General features: G+C 31.3%; 2 protein-coding genes across 2 annotated transcripts in view; one reads left to right on the forward strand and one right to left on the reverse strand.

Moving 5' to 3' along the window:
* Window positions 1-1,827: 1,827 nt before the first annotated feature.
* Window positions 1,828-4,992, forward strand: LOC122522186 (THO complex subunit 1). Its single transcript, XM_043643033.1, is given in 10 exon segments — window positions 1,828-2,038; window positions 2,111-2,800; window positions 2,888-3,135; window positions 3,272-3,298; window positions 3,370-3,596; window positions 3,599-3,671; window positions 3,762-3,911; window positions 3,987-4,134; window positions 4,273-4,512; window positions 4,593-4,992. Coding segments are annotated over 10 exon segments (1,995 nt in total). The 5' UTR covers window positions 1,828-2,002; the 3' UTR covers window positions 4,749-4,992.
* A 10-nt stretch (window positions 4,993-5,002) lies between these two features.
* LOC122522183 (collagen alpha-1(XVIII) chain) overlaps window positions 5,003-15,210 on the reverse strand; it is a 200,575-nt gene continuing 190,367 nt past the window's right edge. Inside the window, 14 exon segments of the mRNA XM_043643021.1 lie at window positions 5,003-6,584; window positions 8,280-8,395; window positions 9,054-9,248; window positions 9,361-9,375; window positions 9,469-9,591; window positions 9,660-9,752; window positions 9,842-9,936; window positions 10,066-10,140; window positions 10,276-10,531; window positions 10,608-10,703; window positions 10,831-10,839; window positions 10,967-11,358; window positions 12,176-12,536; window positions 13,297-13,326. Of these exon segments, the coding sequence (XP_043498956.1) occupies window positions 6,290-6,584; window positions 8,280-8,395; window positions 9,054-9,248; window positions 9,361-9,375; window positions 9,469-9,591; window positions 9,660-9,752; window positions 9,842-9,936; window positions 10,066-10,140; window positions 10,276-10,531; window positions 10,608-10,703; window positions 10,831-10,839; window positions 10,967-11,358; window positions 12,176-12,536; window positions 13,297-13,326 (2,151 nt within the window). The 3' untranslated portion in view covers window positions 5,003-6,289.

A 15,210-nucleotide genomic window follows, 5' to 3' on the forward strand; every position in this document is an offset into this window, starting at 1 on the left:
CGAATACTTAGACTGTATACATAATTAATTATACAGCTTTGATGGCTGGCTAAAAGATTTAATGACTCATTATCGTCAAAAATAACGCTCTTCCTCCATCGTGACGTAGCCGGCTTTATATACACAGTAAATGCACACACAAGAATAACATAATATTTGTGTACAGACTGACCAATTTATGTCTGCTTGTGTAACATTAGATGTTATTACATGTTTTTCTACTTACATGCTGTAAAAAATAGTTTTAATGTTATAGAGAAGTTTTATATTTTTCTAAAATTTTTGGCGTTAATTGCTGGTTTGAACAATATGCTTCATTATACTTTCACATAAATAAAACGAATTTTAGCAGACTAAAAATGATTACTGTGAGCATAAAAGATAAACACGATACTCAGTACACCAATATGTATACTCAATATCTTGATAAAATTCTCGAAAATTTATTATATTCCATTGTATGATCGCTAATGACAATTGTCCCTTTCTTTGCAGTATAAACTACTGTCAGATCCTGCTGCGTATCATTATAATATGTATGTGATAAATGAAAAAAACAATCGAACCGTGAATATTTCGAATATTTCCAACTGTACGGATATGTTAGGTTAGTTTTCACAGTACGTGCTAGTGTAAAGTGTCCTTTTATATGAATAAATGATTTTGTATGTCATGTATTATTATTTTTTCATTTTTCGATTTTCCACATGAATTAAAACAATTTTTCTTACATTTCTTTTCAATAAATACGCTGATAAAAGTTACGGAAAGTTAAAAATTCATTTTAGAGTGAAAATTTTAATAAAACGGAACAAGAAGTTTCTAATAATCTGAAAAGGAATATATAAATAAACAAAAATTATTCAGATACATCATCCAAATCTTTTCGTTTCTTTTAGGGCGACAAATATTTACTATCTTGCTTTTAACAGATTTATATTACTATTTTTACTATACATATAAAAATTTGTTATTATTTTTGGTAGTAGTATTAGTATTAATTCAAGCGGTGAGCAAGTAAGCTACTCGAGTGAGCCACTATAGTAGCGCATCCACCTGGAAAAAATATTCGCTAAAGCCACTATAGTGACGGCTTAGCACCATATCGGTAGTAGTAGTGGTTTACATTTATCTTATTGACCATCGGTAATTGTAGTTTTCTACTTTTACAACACCGATAGTCGGTAATAGTAGATTTCTCGTTTATTTTACTCTACGTCGGTAATACTTTATATTAAGGTTACCGACGGTTAACATTATTAAAATAGAAACTGCCATTAACAACGGTCGATATTTTAAAAATAGGAACCTAAAAATAGGAAACTTTTCTTTTTGTGTTGTGCTTGTAGTTCATACTTTATCCTAAAGTACTACTTCTCGCTAAAGTCATTTCATGCCTTGTGACTATGAAGGGTAGAGGTAAGGAGAATCATCTCTGTATATAAAAAGTGTCCGTCGAAATGTATCAAATTAGGGTGGTGCCACATTAGCATCAGAGTAAATTTTAAAAGAAGCGCCAAATATTATTAGAGTAGGACTGAGAAATAAACAAAGAAAGACAAACTTCCGCATACTTCGATTCGTCTACAATTGCTACATTCATATGATACCCTTTGTCTGCACCAGCGCCATTCTGGAAGATTTTTGAACTATTATTTTCAGCAAAAGCTGGATACTATTTCAAATTCTCCCCCATAGGAGATGATTCTCCTTACCTCTACTCTACATACTAGTGACTTACTATACATATCTCGTTACACTCACCCGAGATGGTGTTGATACGGCCCTGGTTGATGAAGTTTTCTATGATTGACACAAGGTAGCGTTTTCATATATTACCGTTGGAATGAAATTAGTCGCTGTTTCTGTATAGTATAAAAGATATTTTTATATTTTTATAAACATTTAGTTTCTCTATGATGACATAAAGTATTTTGTTGACATAAAAAATAAACAAGAGGATAAAGTTTTATGTGAAATATAACTAAAAAAATTTGGCATCATGGCTATGTTTGAAATATTGAGAAAAGACTACAGCGTAAGTATCGTTTTAAATAATTTTACGAGTGCAACACAAGTTCGTACAATAAAAATTGTTATTTATTTGTAGGATTATTTGCAACAATGTTACAAAATAAATGATGTGACTACATTTCAAAGAAAATGTATTGAACAGTGTGCCAATGATACTGAACGAAAATTTGCTGTAGATCAAGCTCTCAGAGATACATTACTTCATATATTGATACATAAAACATCTGAAAGCGTTAGACCTCTTGAATCTTATATCACATTTTGCATTGAATTATGTAGAAAAGATCTAGCGACTGGTAGTATGCCGGTCATGTTACTTGGAGACATATTTGATTCAATGACATTGGATAAATGTGAAGAGCTCTTCACATACGTTGAAAATAATGTGGTAGTTTGGAAAGAAGATCTTTTTTTCAGTCTTTGTAAAAATAATTTATTAAGAATGTGTAATGATTTGCTTAGACGCTTGTCTCGTTCTCAACAAACTGTATTTTGTGGTAGAATTCTATTATTTCTTGCAAAGTTCTTTCCATTCTCTGAGAGATCTGGACTTAACATTGTTAGCGAATTTAACTTAGAAAATCTAACAGAATTCGGCACTGAAAAAGCAGAAGATGTTCTGGAACCAATAATAAAAGATGAAGATAAGACTGAAAATAAAATACCCATAGATTATAGTTTGTACAGAAAGTTTTGGGCTTTGCAAGATTTTTTTAGAAATCCTAATCAATGCTATAATAAAATGCATTGGAAAGTCTTCTCAGCGGTAAATAGATCCATTACAATATTATTAATAGAATTTATAAAATTCAGTTTTTGTAATAATAATTTATTATTATCTTTATTTTTATAGCATGCATCTAATGTCTTATCAGCATTCTCTTCGTTCAAATTAGAAGAGCAGCGTAGTTATCCAACTATTTGTGTGAAATTAGATTCTGCGATGGAAGATTCCCATAAAGAAACTCATTACTTCGCAAAATATCTTACTAATCAAAAATTGTTGGAATTACAACTTTCTGATTCTAATTTTAGAAGATTCTTACTGTTGCAATTTTTGATACTTTTCCAGTATCTAAATAGCACTGTTAAATTTAAAGCGTAAGTAGAAATTTTTATAAGATAATTCCTTAATATTTGATTTGGAAATATTTAAAGTCATAATAACGTAGTAAAGTTCTCTTAAGCATTTAGTAAAAGCTTTAGAAAGTCATAAAACGATCTTTGTTTTCCAAAGCTTCCTTGCCAGTGGCTATGAGAGAAGGTCTGCTTTTATTAAATTCAACATTATGATTTTTACTTTACCGTATCTCAATGATATGTTTCATATTTAAGCGAGACGCATGAATTGAAGCCAGATCAAGTGGAATGGGTTAAAGCAACAACGGAACAAGTTTATACCTTGTTAACAGAGACACCACCTGATGGTCCATATTTTACAGAAACTGTAAAAAATATTCTTAAAAGAGAAGAGCACTGGAATTCGTGGAAAAATGAGGGTTGTCCACCTTTTAAAAGGCCTGCGTCTGAAATCACTACAGAAGCTGATGATGATGTAAAAAAATTAAAAGATTAAAAAGAAGAATTGGTGAAATTATCAGAGATGCTCAGACTGTTGGCAAATATCATATGGGAAAGTAAGTCATTTCATTGTTCGCTATCATGTAAAATATATTGTTAAAAATTATGTTAGCAAGAAATATATAACATTAATTTATCTTTTATAGTCCGGAGCTTACTAAACTATGGAATCTTTGTCCAAATAATTTAGAGGCATGCAAATCAAAAGATAGAGATTTTCTTCCATCATTAGAGACATATTTCGAAGAGGCTATTATGCAATTAGATCCAAGTGCCATGGTGGAAGAAGAATATAAGTAAGATACGCTTTCTTTGTAAAACATAACAATATCGAATATTTAATATTTAACTATAATGTCATATTTTTATAGGAAAGTAAATGATGGTAATTTTGGATGGAGAGCATTGAGGTTATTGGCTAGAAGAAGTCCACACTTCTTCGTCCATGGAAATTATCCAATAAATAGACTTCCAGAATATCTGGAAACAATGATAAAAAAGATCGCTAAAGATCGACCAGTGAGTGTTTATATCAATTTCAATGTTTTTTTGGAAATATAGTATTTTCATATTATAATATAAATGTCTTGTATCTGCTATATTACAATATATTCTTTAAAAACACAATTATAAAAAAGTATATAATTACAATTACAGCAAGCTCAATCTGATGTAAAGGTGGAAACAGAAGATACTCCGCCACCTGATTCTAATGATCAAGAATATACAGAGGTATTAAAGCAAGAAAGTGAACAAACTGATAATGAAAATGTCGATGCGAAAGGAATAGAAAATAAACTAAACAAAGTTATACCTGAAATGGTAGCAAAATTATCAGAATTGCTTAAAGGAGATTGGAAGAAATTAGCAATTAAATTAGGCTATACTAATGACGAGGTAATTTTCTATTTTCTTATTTAGTTCATAGTAAAATAAATTTAGAATTTTGTGTTTTATACAATTTATAATTTTTGCAGATTGCATTTTTCCAAAGCAAACCAACTCCGTACGAACAATGTAAAAATATGTTAGAAATTTGGGCAGAAGAGGATGAAGATGCTTCTGTTGAAAATTTAATTTATCTTCTCGAAGGACTAAAGTATACGGAAGCAGCGAGCATTTTAAAGACTTAAAAGATAACTTTCCAATTTTGTATAAATCGAATAAATCTTTAGTTAAGTCTAATATTGTAATATATAATACAATAAAATACAATTATGTGACGACTGATAAATAAATAAATAAATAATTTTTATCGTGGAGTCACGTCAATGAGTTACTATGTATATATAAGGGTGAATGATTGGAGGTGTAAAAAATGCACTTTCCGCTTTTATTTAGAAAGATGATATAATAAAATGTACAAATAATATAAAATTTGGAAATAAAATGTCAGTGCAAACTATATTGAAAGATAATAAGTTGTACATATTGTTTTTTCTGGGCGCCGCGATCTAAATTACATTAGAAAGTTCCATTTATTTACGTTGTATTCGCCGACAAGCATGTTGACAACCTAAGTGTATAGACTTATAACGGTTTTTTTCTTTTTCTCTACATATGTAACTGTAATAAATTAGGTTAATGTTAATCGTAATATATTCTCAAGTTACAGACAACATTGATTCGATTCATGCTCGTGATGTAAAGCAGTAATGACAAGATGGAAAAAAATGTTCGTTTCCTGAAAGAGAAGAGTACAAAGTGGGCGCGAGTGATCTTATATAAATTTATGAAGATATTGTTGTTCGTTAATACGGTAGTTTACGAAGTTTTGGCGATTCTCATGAAACCATTAACTCGCATAGTTCTCGATCAGAAAACAACACTATACGATCATGAGACAACTAATGTAACTTACATATCGCGTAGAGCACAAATCTTGTCTTCATTTGAAACGAACAGCGACTCGTCATATAGAATTCTTAATCGATGTTTCTCTTACATCTAACATACACACTCATATTTATCAGCTAAAATGTAAACGCGTCTCGATGCGCGGATATGATCTCCGTTTAGATTTATTTAGGTTTTTAAAGAGCAGTAGTTTACGATCTAAACATCAAATCGTTATTCGTGCGTGCCTTAGAAATTCTCCTATTCGGAGTCTTCCTCTCTTATTAGGACGTTAAGCAAAGAGGAGGAAGTTTAGCGCTGGATGTAGATAAATTTTCAAGGGAACGCTTAAATTATTCGCACGAGATATAAGACGCTTTGAGATACTGAAAGCCATGAGATTCTTTTTTTTTATATTTTTTTTTTCAAAACTTATCCTCTCAATTCGACGTTTTCATTAATATTACGGTATGATGATCGATATGAAACGTTGACGAACGTAGTATGTCTAGACGATCAGTCTTCTTTTTAAGAGATAAACGAAAACTTCTTTGAAGCGATAATAAGGGCTTTGCTTACGAGTTATAACTTTGGAAATAGAGGATAGTAGCATTCCAGGATATGAGAAACGAGATGAAACGACCGTTTCAATTCTTTTCACAATTTGTTTATATTAAATGTAACGTTTTTGTTTTTGGTATGTCACTTGTGATTTTTTTTATTTTAACACGAATAAAGCTGTATTTTTCGCTTATTCGATTCAGTAATCTTTACGGTCAATACATCTCGATTTCTATTTACATAACGGTTTGCAAATATTTATATTTAACAAGAGCCTTCAATTTTTCATTAATGCTTCCAAGTGTTTCTTATACTCGCTCTCTGTCATTTCTACTTCATCTTCTGCAGAAGGACTGCTTCTTCGTCTCCTCGTAGCTTCGCTGGTTACTTCTATGCAAAGTAGGGCAAACTTGTTATCACAGGAATAACGAATTTGCTCCAAAAGTCGACCTCCTGTAAGAGGTGATCCTAATCCGTAACGATCAGAGCTGCTAGAATGCCAGGCATCGCAATAAGTGTCCATTGCTCGATCTCCCAGTTTGTGCGAACCATGCCATGCTACTTTTTCCGGCCTAAAATAATATATATAATTTATAATACAATTTTTATTTAATTAATATTTTTATTTAATTAAATAAAATAGAGTTTGATCTTATAAGATTTTGATGATAAAAATTAAACATTTATTGTTTGATGAAAGATTATTATTAATCATATATGTATATTCATTTTATGTAATTATTTAAATATGACGCTTAGAAATATTTCATTAGGTGCTTCGTCGATAATGAGTATCGATCGGTATCGTTAACTTCGGATGTGACATCTTAAGATATTATACTTATTAAATGAATTCTTCCTCTAAAGGTGCAACTCCATGCTGACGTTTGATGCTGATTTTGAGCGTCAAATTATATAAAGCTAAACAAAAATAAGCTTTTTATTCTCAGGTTTGAGCGTCAATTCATAATTAAAATAATCGACTTTGGCAAGCTGAAAATAGCTGTATTGTTTATTAATAAATAAATTTAATTTAAAACATTAAACGAGAGAGAATATAATTCTTATTTAAATATATTTCTAAAAATTCAATCAAAAGCAATGGAACTCTTTGAGAATGTAAGTATTTGATTATATGAGCCGTTTATTTTGAAAGTGGCCTAACTCCATTTTTTAATTATTTCCGGTTACCCACGGTAACATGTACAACTTCAAATTATCTATCAATAAAGCATTTAAGATTTCTTATATTCCGAGTAAATACGGTAATTCTGGACACATAAGTTTTCAGAATTAGTTGAATAATTCAGCCGTTTATTTTGAAAGTGGCCTAACTCCATTTATACTTAAATTAAGATATTTATCATTGATAATGTCCGAAAGCAGTGATGAAGGTGATGAATTTAACAAGTGAAAGACACATTATAGCGTACAGTGACATGTGTACTGGACAAAATAGAAACATTAAACTAGCTTTAATGTGGTTAAAAATTATCCAAACTATTGAAAATAATGTGGAAATCATAGACCACAAATTTTTAATATCAGGATATTCGTTTTTACCCAATGATAGAGATTTTGGTGTGATAGAAATGGCATTAAAAGAAAATAATTTACTGTTTGTCCCCCGAGATTATTACAATATTATCAAAGAATGACGGAAAAGTAATAACTTTATTGTACATGAAATGAGACAAGAAGATTTTGTATGAACAAAATTATTAGGAGACGCAATTTTTAAAAGGGTAAAAAAAAATGACAATAATATTAAAAATGATGTTAGAGACTTATTTTAAGTATATCTCGAGATATCGACTTTCAATATTAATGAATTTTTTTGTCGCTCATTTTTTTTAACACTGGACATGACTACTTATTTCAGCTAGGTGGAGCCCTAATTTGACGCTCAAAATCAGCGTCAAGCGTTAGCATGGGGTTGTACCCTAATTTTGCTTAAATAAAATCTTACTTATCAACAGGGTTAAAAAAGAGTTCTCCCTGATAGATGACGCTTGCAAATAGTATTATCAACGAAGCTTGGCAAGTGCCGTCTTTAATATTTGCGTAAACATAATTATAAAATATATAATTATTGAGAATAAATGCAATTGATTAATAATAATCTTAATTAATACAATATATAAAAAAATATAATTAATTGTGTATTTTTTTACTTTACCTTAAATAATGAAACTATTCAAACCGCTTGTGTTTGTTTTTGACAATTTTGTATAGTATTGATTACCGTTATTTTAAAAATTACTTACCAGGCAAAGTCAGTGAGAATATTTTTTCCATTAAAACTGTAGATTCTAGGGTTTTGGGAAAAGTAGGCTCCATTTCCATTGAACATTTCCTTCCACGAATTGAAAAGAACGTCACCCTAGAAATGTGTTGATATATTATTTTTTTATTTATTATTTTAATAGTATAGAATGGTGAAAATGTCGAGACGAATGAGTATGAATGTATGTGAGAGAGAGAATTGATGTGCATATTCGTGCAATTGATTTATTAATTGATGCGTGATTTGTTTGCTAAAGATCACGCTACTTAAAGACTGAGACGATCGACAAATCAGAAAAACGACGAAAGACGTTTGACGCTGGGTGACAAAAGGAAAAGGATGCTGTAGTCAGTCAAAGATAGTTATCAGACGATCAGAATCGAATTTAGACGGTAGAAATAGACGTTAGACGCAAATAGACGAATAGGCGAATAAATGACAGAAAAATAGAAGAAACAAAGAAGTGTAGAAAAGAAGAGGAGACGACCGAATCATAGACGAAAGACACGACGGAAAGTAAATGCGTCAAATAGACGATTAAACGAACACGAAGGACGATCGAGGATGAGTTTACTGTTACTTTTCCCTGATATTACCAATATTATTCAATTATACGATGATAATTTCAACTTAATGAGAAAAAATATTATCATTCGCGAAGATGGAGATATATATATATTGGATATACATTTAATTATCTATATAATATTCTACAATAGTAATACAATAGATTTTTTCTTGTTGCTGGATTTACCTTGATGTTAACGATTGGAAGATCGCGATCTCCAAGTCTGACGATGCTGTCGACGTTTTGCACTCTGGAGCTTAGGAATGCACGGAAGGTACCTCTCAAGCCTGCTCTTTTTGCTTGACGATAGCAAGCGTAATCTGCACCTCTTACACCGTGCATGTCGCCAGTAAACGGCTCATTTAATGCTGCCATTCTCAACTAAAAGTTATGAAATGTATATAATATTGTAAGTCTATGTATATATATGTATATAAAACAATAATATTAATTATTTATAATATGTTTTAAATAATAATATAATTCATCTTACCATTTTAGGATACCACTTGATAACAAAAAGAAAATGTTATTTTGACTTTAACATCGAATAAATTTATTTAGATTTTGCTACAAAAGATATGAAATAAGGATAACTTACTCCTGTACCGTCAGCCTTCACTGGTATCTGATTTATCAGGTTTGAAGCTTCGAAAGGTGGATTTGCCGGAGGTGGTGCCGTCGTTGGTGGCGCAGGGGTTGTTATTGGAAGAAGTGAGCCGAGCTAAAGGATACATGATAAGTATGTAACGGTATCGAAAATACATGTTTTAAATTGTTATATTAACTAACCGCTATGTATTGCCATCCATTGTTAACTCTTACAAGCAAGGCTTGTTCGTCTATGATATATGCCAAAGTTCCAACAGGACTGACACTCGACATCTATAATATCGAAGAAAAAGCTGTTGATATATAGAGAGGGATTTTCGAAAAATATTACTTTAATATAAACAGGATAATAGTATCATTACCTTTGTCATAGCTTCCGTATTTTGAAACGTTACTGCTCCAGGGACTATCTTTGTTGTACTTTCCAAAGGACCTCTTGTAGCAACGGTAGCAGTACCTTTGATAAAATGATATCAGTTTACTGATAATAATTAATCTTATTTATGTAATTTAGAATGAAACTCCTAACAAAGATTTTATAAAAATTCTCTTTACATTTTTAATACAAAAAATGTTATCGGAATACCTAAATGTTCCTTTAATTCTTTCAGCTGTTTTAACTCGCGAAGTGCCTTTAATTCGTCCAGACTGCTTCTGGGTCCTTGCGGTATGTACGTAAGCAAATTTATGTTTAAATTACTAGAAAATGTTCTCATGGGAAATACATATTTCTACAAACGTTGCTACTTATACATGAACGCTATTTTGTCATTTTTAATTATGCATGGTATCTTACCTTGTCTCATTCCATAATAATCTTTCTCTCCGAAAATGTGACTCCTGCCAATTCCTGGTTCACCTTTTTGTCCTATTAAAGAGAGTCCTGGTGGTCCTGGCGGTCCTGGGGGACCTGGAGGTCCTGGTACAGGAATGTAGTTTCCTTTAGAAGCTGGGCCAGGTGCTCCTGGTGGACCCGGAGGACCTCGTTGTCCGTCTCTTCCGTGTTGTCCTGGAATTCCTGGCATTCCGTCATCTCCTTTCTCACCTTTCCTCTACAATAAACGATGTCGTATATATGTGAGTATTTTATTTTTTTTATCTTTCAAAATTATAATTAAAGAATCTTACACCTACTGAGATCCCATAAGCACTTGGTGTTCCTGGTTCTCCTTTCTCTCCTTTTGGTCCAGTTAAGCCTGGACTTCCTGGTGGTCCAGGACGACCCTACACAAATTTGTAAAACAAGTTTTAATTATCGTAACTCGAATAAACACGAATCATATCTACTCTTAGAATAAAATTTGAATTTATATTTAATTTTTCATTTCTTTCTTTTTTATTTTCTTCTTACCTTTGTATTCTTCATGCAGCATTAAAAGTAAAATACGCATGCGTTTATTGAATATTATAATTTAAGATATGACAAAAATGTATTTGAGTAGAAATAAATACAACGATTATGCAAGAAAAAGGTATTCTTTTCTTACCATCCATCCTGGTAGACCAATTTCTCCCATTACTCCTGGTTTTCCGGGTGGTCCGACAGGACCTGGTGGTCCAGGACGACCTCTTCTTCCTCTTTTACCTTCTGCACCCTTTTCACCTTTGATGGTGATATAGTCACCGGAATTGGCGATAGCGGTGACACCGGGAGGACCCCTTTCACCCCTTTCTCCTTTCAAACCTGGAATTCCTGAAGTTCCGGGAACTCCGTCCTTACCGGGTTCGCCTTTATCTCCTTGCGGTCCTTGAATTCCGTTTACACCCGGTATACCGGCTGGTCCATATTCCCCCTTATCCCCTTTCTCGCCTTTAGTTCCTTGATCGCCTTTGTAACCACGTGGCCCAGATTCACCCTTCTCACCCTTCTCTTCTAATCCTTTACACGAATTTCATAAATCAGTTTATGGATAGAGTTAGTTTAGGATTGTTATAACTATACAAAAATAATGATTACTGAACCTATTGTTCTACTTATCGATCGATTTTTTTTAGCACAATATTCTGTGAACTATATCGTGTTGATTATCAACAAATATTCCATTCATCGAGAATTGACGATATTTTAATAAAAATAGTTAAAGAATTAATTGTTACGAATCGGTTTTCTAATCGTTACAGATACTAGATTATAATGTAGATGTAAGGGAAATTGGAAACGGTACAATCGTATAAAACGAATGAATGAAAGTATTTCAATTAAGACTTGCATTTTAATTATAAGAAACAAAATATTTTAAACGCGAAGGAAGTTTGTTGAGTTTCAAGATATTTGGTAGTAAAATAGTGGTACGGAACTATTTACGCTTACAATTAGTAGAATTTGCATTCGGTGAATTTAGTTAACGAATACTATATCAAGTTATTTTCCTAGCTGTTGATAGACGAGTAATAGTGTAGCGAGAGTTGGAAATAGAATAGATCACAGAGAACAAAACAATGTTTGCGAATATTTTTAAATTTCAATTAAATATTCTAGCAATCTTATACCGTTGGTCTTTATACATTAAAAAAATCAATATAAATTAATCAATTTTATTATTGAAAATTTATTGATAATTATTCAAAATTTCATTTGAATTTGAAAATATAGCTTATTTTTGAGAAATTTTTATGGGAATAAGGTAAATGCAAGGCAAAATTCGTTTAGAGGATTTTTTAATGAATTTTTATGAATCAAATATGGGAAAGTTCACCTGTATCTCCAATGCTTATAACACCTGGACTATTGGGTCCTGGTGGTCCTGGTGGACCAGGCGGACCTGGTTTTCCTTCGGGTCCAGAATCACCCTTGTCACCTTTTTCGGCTGGTCTTCCATTTTCTCCTGGTGCACCAGGAAGTCCTGGTGCTCCTGGAGCACCTGGTTCTCCTTTAAAGCCTTGAATTCCTCTTGGCCCTTCTTTTCCGTGTTCTCCTTTTCCACCCTTGTGACCAGGCTCGCCTTTAATACCCTTTCCACCCGGGATTCCTGCTTCTCCTTTAGGACCAGGATTCCCAGGTATGCCTGATTCACCTTTTTGCCCTGGTAGACCTGGTCTCATCGTGATACCTTCGGGCTAAATAAAACAACTAATTTTAATTTGTCGTTCTGTATTTGATATTTTAATTATTACAAAAAAATAAATCAAGTGATTTAAATTATTATGTTATGTAAAGATCTTTGAATTTCGTTCTTTCGTACAAAATTATTTATTTAATTTTGTATACTGATAAAAAGCTACACTTTCTTTTATTTTATGCTCATAGAGGGTGGAACATTTAAATAGAAGCACTTGAATTGTTAAGCTCGCTTATATATGCAGGTGATAGCATTTTTAATAAAAAATTATAAGTTTTTTAAATAAAGATACAACATAGACAAATTTTAAACTTGAATTAAACAACATAAGACATACAAGTGTTCCCATTTAAATGTTTGGTATAAAGCATAAAAGTTTATGCGTATAATTTATAGATACTATTATAAAAAAAAAGAATCAAATAAATAAAAATGATTTAGTATCTTTGTTAGGTTGTTTAATGAATTTCTAAAAAGATTAATACCTAATGTAAAACATAAATGTAACATCCCAAGAGGTCGCTGCTGAGAACAACTTAATCTTTGATATACGTTTTAACGAAGGAAAACATCGTGTAGACGAGGACAAACGCTTCAATTTATCCTTGAAGATTCGTCATAACATAGTATCATTTTCGCAACAATGTTATCTTAATTACGCGCGTGTCTTATTAAATAAACGGCGTATCTGTAGCATAGATTTAGGATAGAAGCGCCCTTACGGTGCAAGCACTCGAGGCACGCCAACTAGTACTCACCCTGTAAATGCCTCGGGTCTTCCAACTGGGCTGCATGCGCATAACAGACGAAATTTCTGTGTTTAATCATGGGAATAAGGTCGCAAAGCATGCACATTCGTCGTGAAATGCATACTTTGCTTTCATCTCAATCTAATGTTACCGACGAATAATTATAATCCTTTTACAATCAAATCTGTGATGATAACTTAATAACGTATATGTACAATGTAAATGAGAAAATTAAAAATGAAAATGGAATATTTTTTTTTTTACCAAAGCACGTTAAATATTTTTATTAGTTAATTAAGATAAATTCATTTAAAACATTTAGAAAATGTCCTTTTTAAATAACTATAAGTATGCTTATCTATAAAATTTCAAGTCTGAAGTAATGATTCTGTTATACTTTTAATTTAAAAAATGTTATTAAAAGTATTAGATGTGAGATATGGTCAATGTGTCAATTTAAGGACATTATATGTTTTCGTGAAGTTTATGGATGATGTAAGATGTTTCCTTTGTTTATTTACGAAAATACGTGCTTATTAATACAAACAAAGAAATTATTATATATTATCGTTCTATATAATTTTTATAATCGTGATTCGCCATTTTGTTACGTTTTAAAGTTTGTCTATATTTTAATGTCCAAATTTGTCTCATTAATTTGTCACTTCTCAATATGTGGTTTTTTTTGAGAAGCTCCAAACTTCCAAGCAATTTCTGTTTTATCAAAAACTTTCTTTTTTCTCTTTATCTTTACTCCTTTTACTCTTCTCTTTCCAAGCCTGTTGTTCCTCGTGAATTTATTCTTGGACTTTCTGAAGGAACTTAGAATTTTTTAGAAAAATCTCCGAAGACTCGGTTCTGCGCTATTTCAAGATCTTCCTAACGTGAAATTAAGTAGTCGTTAAGAATCTCATTCAACGTTATGTTCAAAGTAATCGTATTAGGGTACTTGAAGTAGTTAGTAATGATACTGCAAAATTTGTTACTCGATATTTATGTTTTTTCTCTAATATGTGGAAAGTGAATTTCTTTCTTCTTTTTTTTCTGTTTCATGTATAAATAACTAAGATTGCATTCAATTTATTCTGTAGAAATGCAATAAACGTAGAAGGTTGATTAAACTAAAGGTTAATTAGATTAATTGGACAAATGTGTATTTTTATAAAAAACGAATGTTCATTTTTATTGCAGTTAGGTATATATAAAATAAAGAACGAAGAAAGAAATATTCTTTCTACGTTGAAAACGTTAACATTGAGTAATAAAAATATAATATATTCAATTATCCGAAAGTCAATTATCGATTATTAATTATAGGAAATGTATCATCTCTATATAATATCGAGTAAAACCGATATTTTATTATATTAGTTCTGGAATTCTTTGAAAAAATTCTTTATTTGAAAAGAATGATCTGTTCCGTTCCACTTCTAATCGCCTATATAGCTAAATAAGAAAATCTTTGAATAGAAATAGAACGCGTATCGCACCACGAGGAATAAATAATGGTCTATGCGATAACGAGTGAATTTCAGGCAACATTTTACTCACTCTTTTCTCACTTTATTCGTTCTAACGTTTTACTCATGTTCCTTTTCTCTCGTCCATTCACATCTCCTTTCCAGCAAATGTCAGAAACACGAAGAACCGATGTATTCACGAGCGTGAAGTCGCAAGTTGCATTTCGAGATTACGTTTCGAACGATATATACAGATCGAGCACTTTTTCTATACAATTTTATTTTTTCGCATTTTATTTTCTTGAAATCGTTCGCATATACGTTAATAATTAAATTCTATAGTATTTCAAATTCAAATTAAACATTATATAGTAGACCGTACATTATTTAACAACAAATTATTTCTTTTTTATTTCATGTTAAATCGTACACTTAAATTTAATATTATTTCGAAAGGATAAGC

This window comes from Polistes fuscatus, unplaced genomic scaffold, assembly GCF_010416935.1.
Source record: "Polistes fuscatus isolate 324 unplaced genomic scaffold, CU_Pfus_HIC Scaffold1, whole genome shotgun sequence".
Classification (NCBI taxonomy): Eukaryota; Metazoa; Arthropoda; class Insecta; order Hymenoptera; family Vespidae; genus Polistes; species Polistes fuscatus.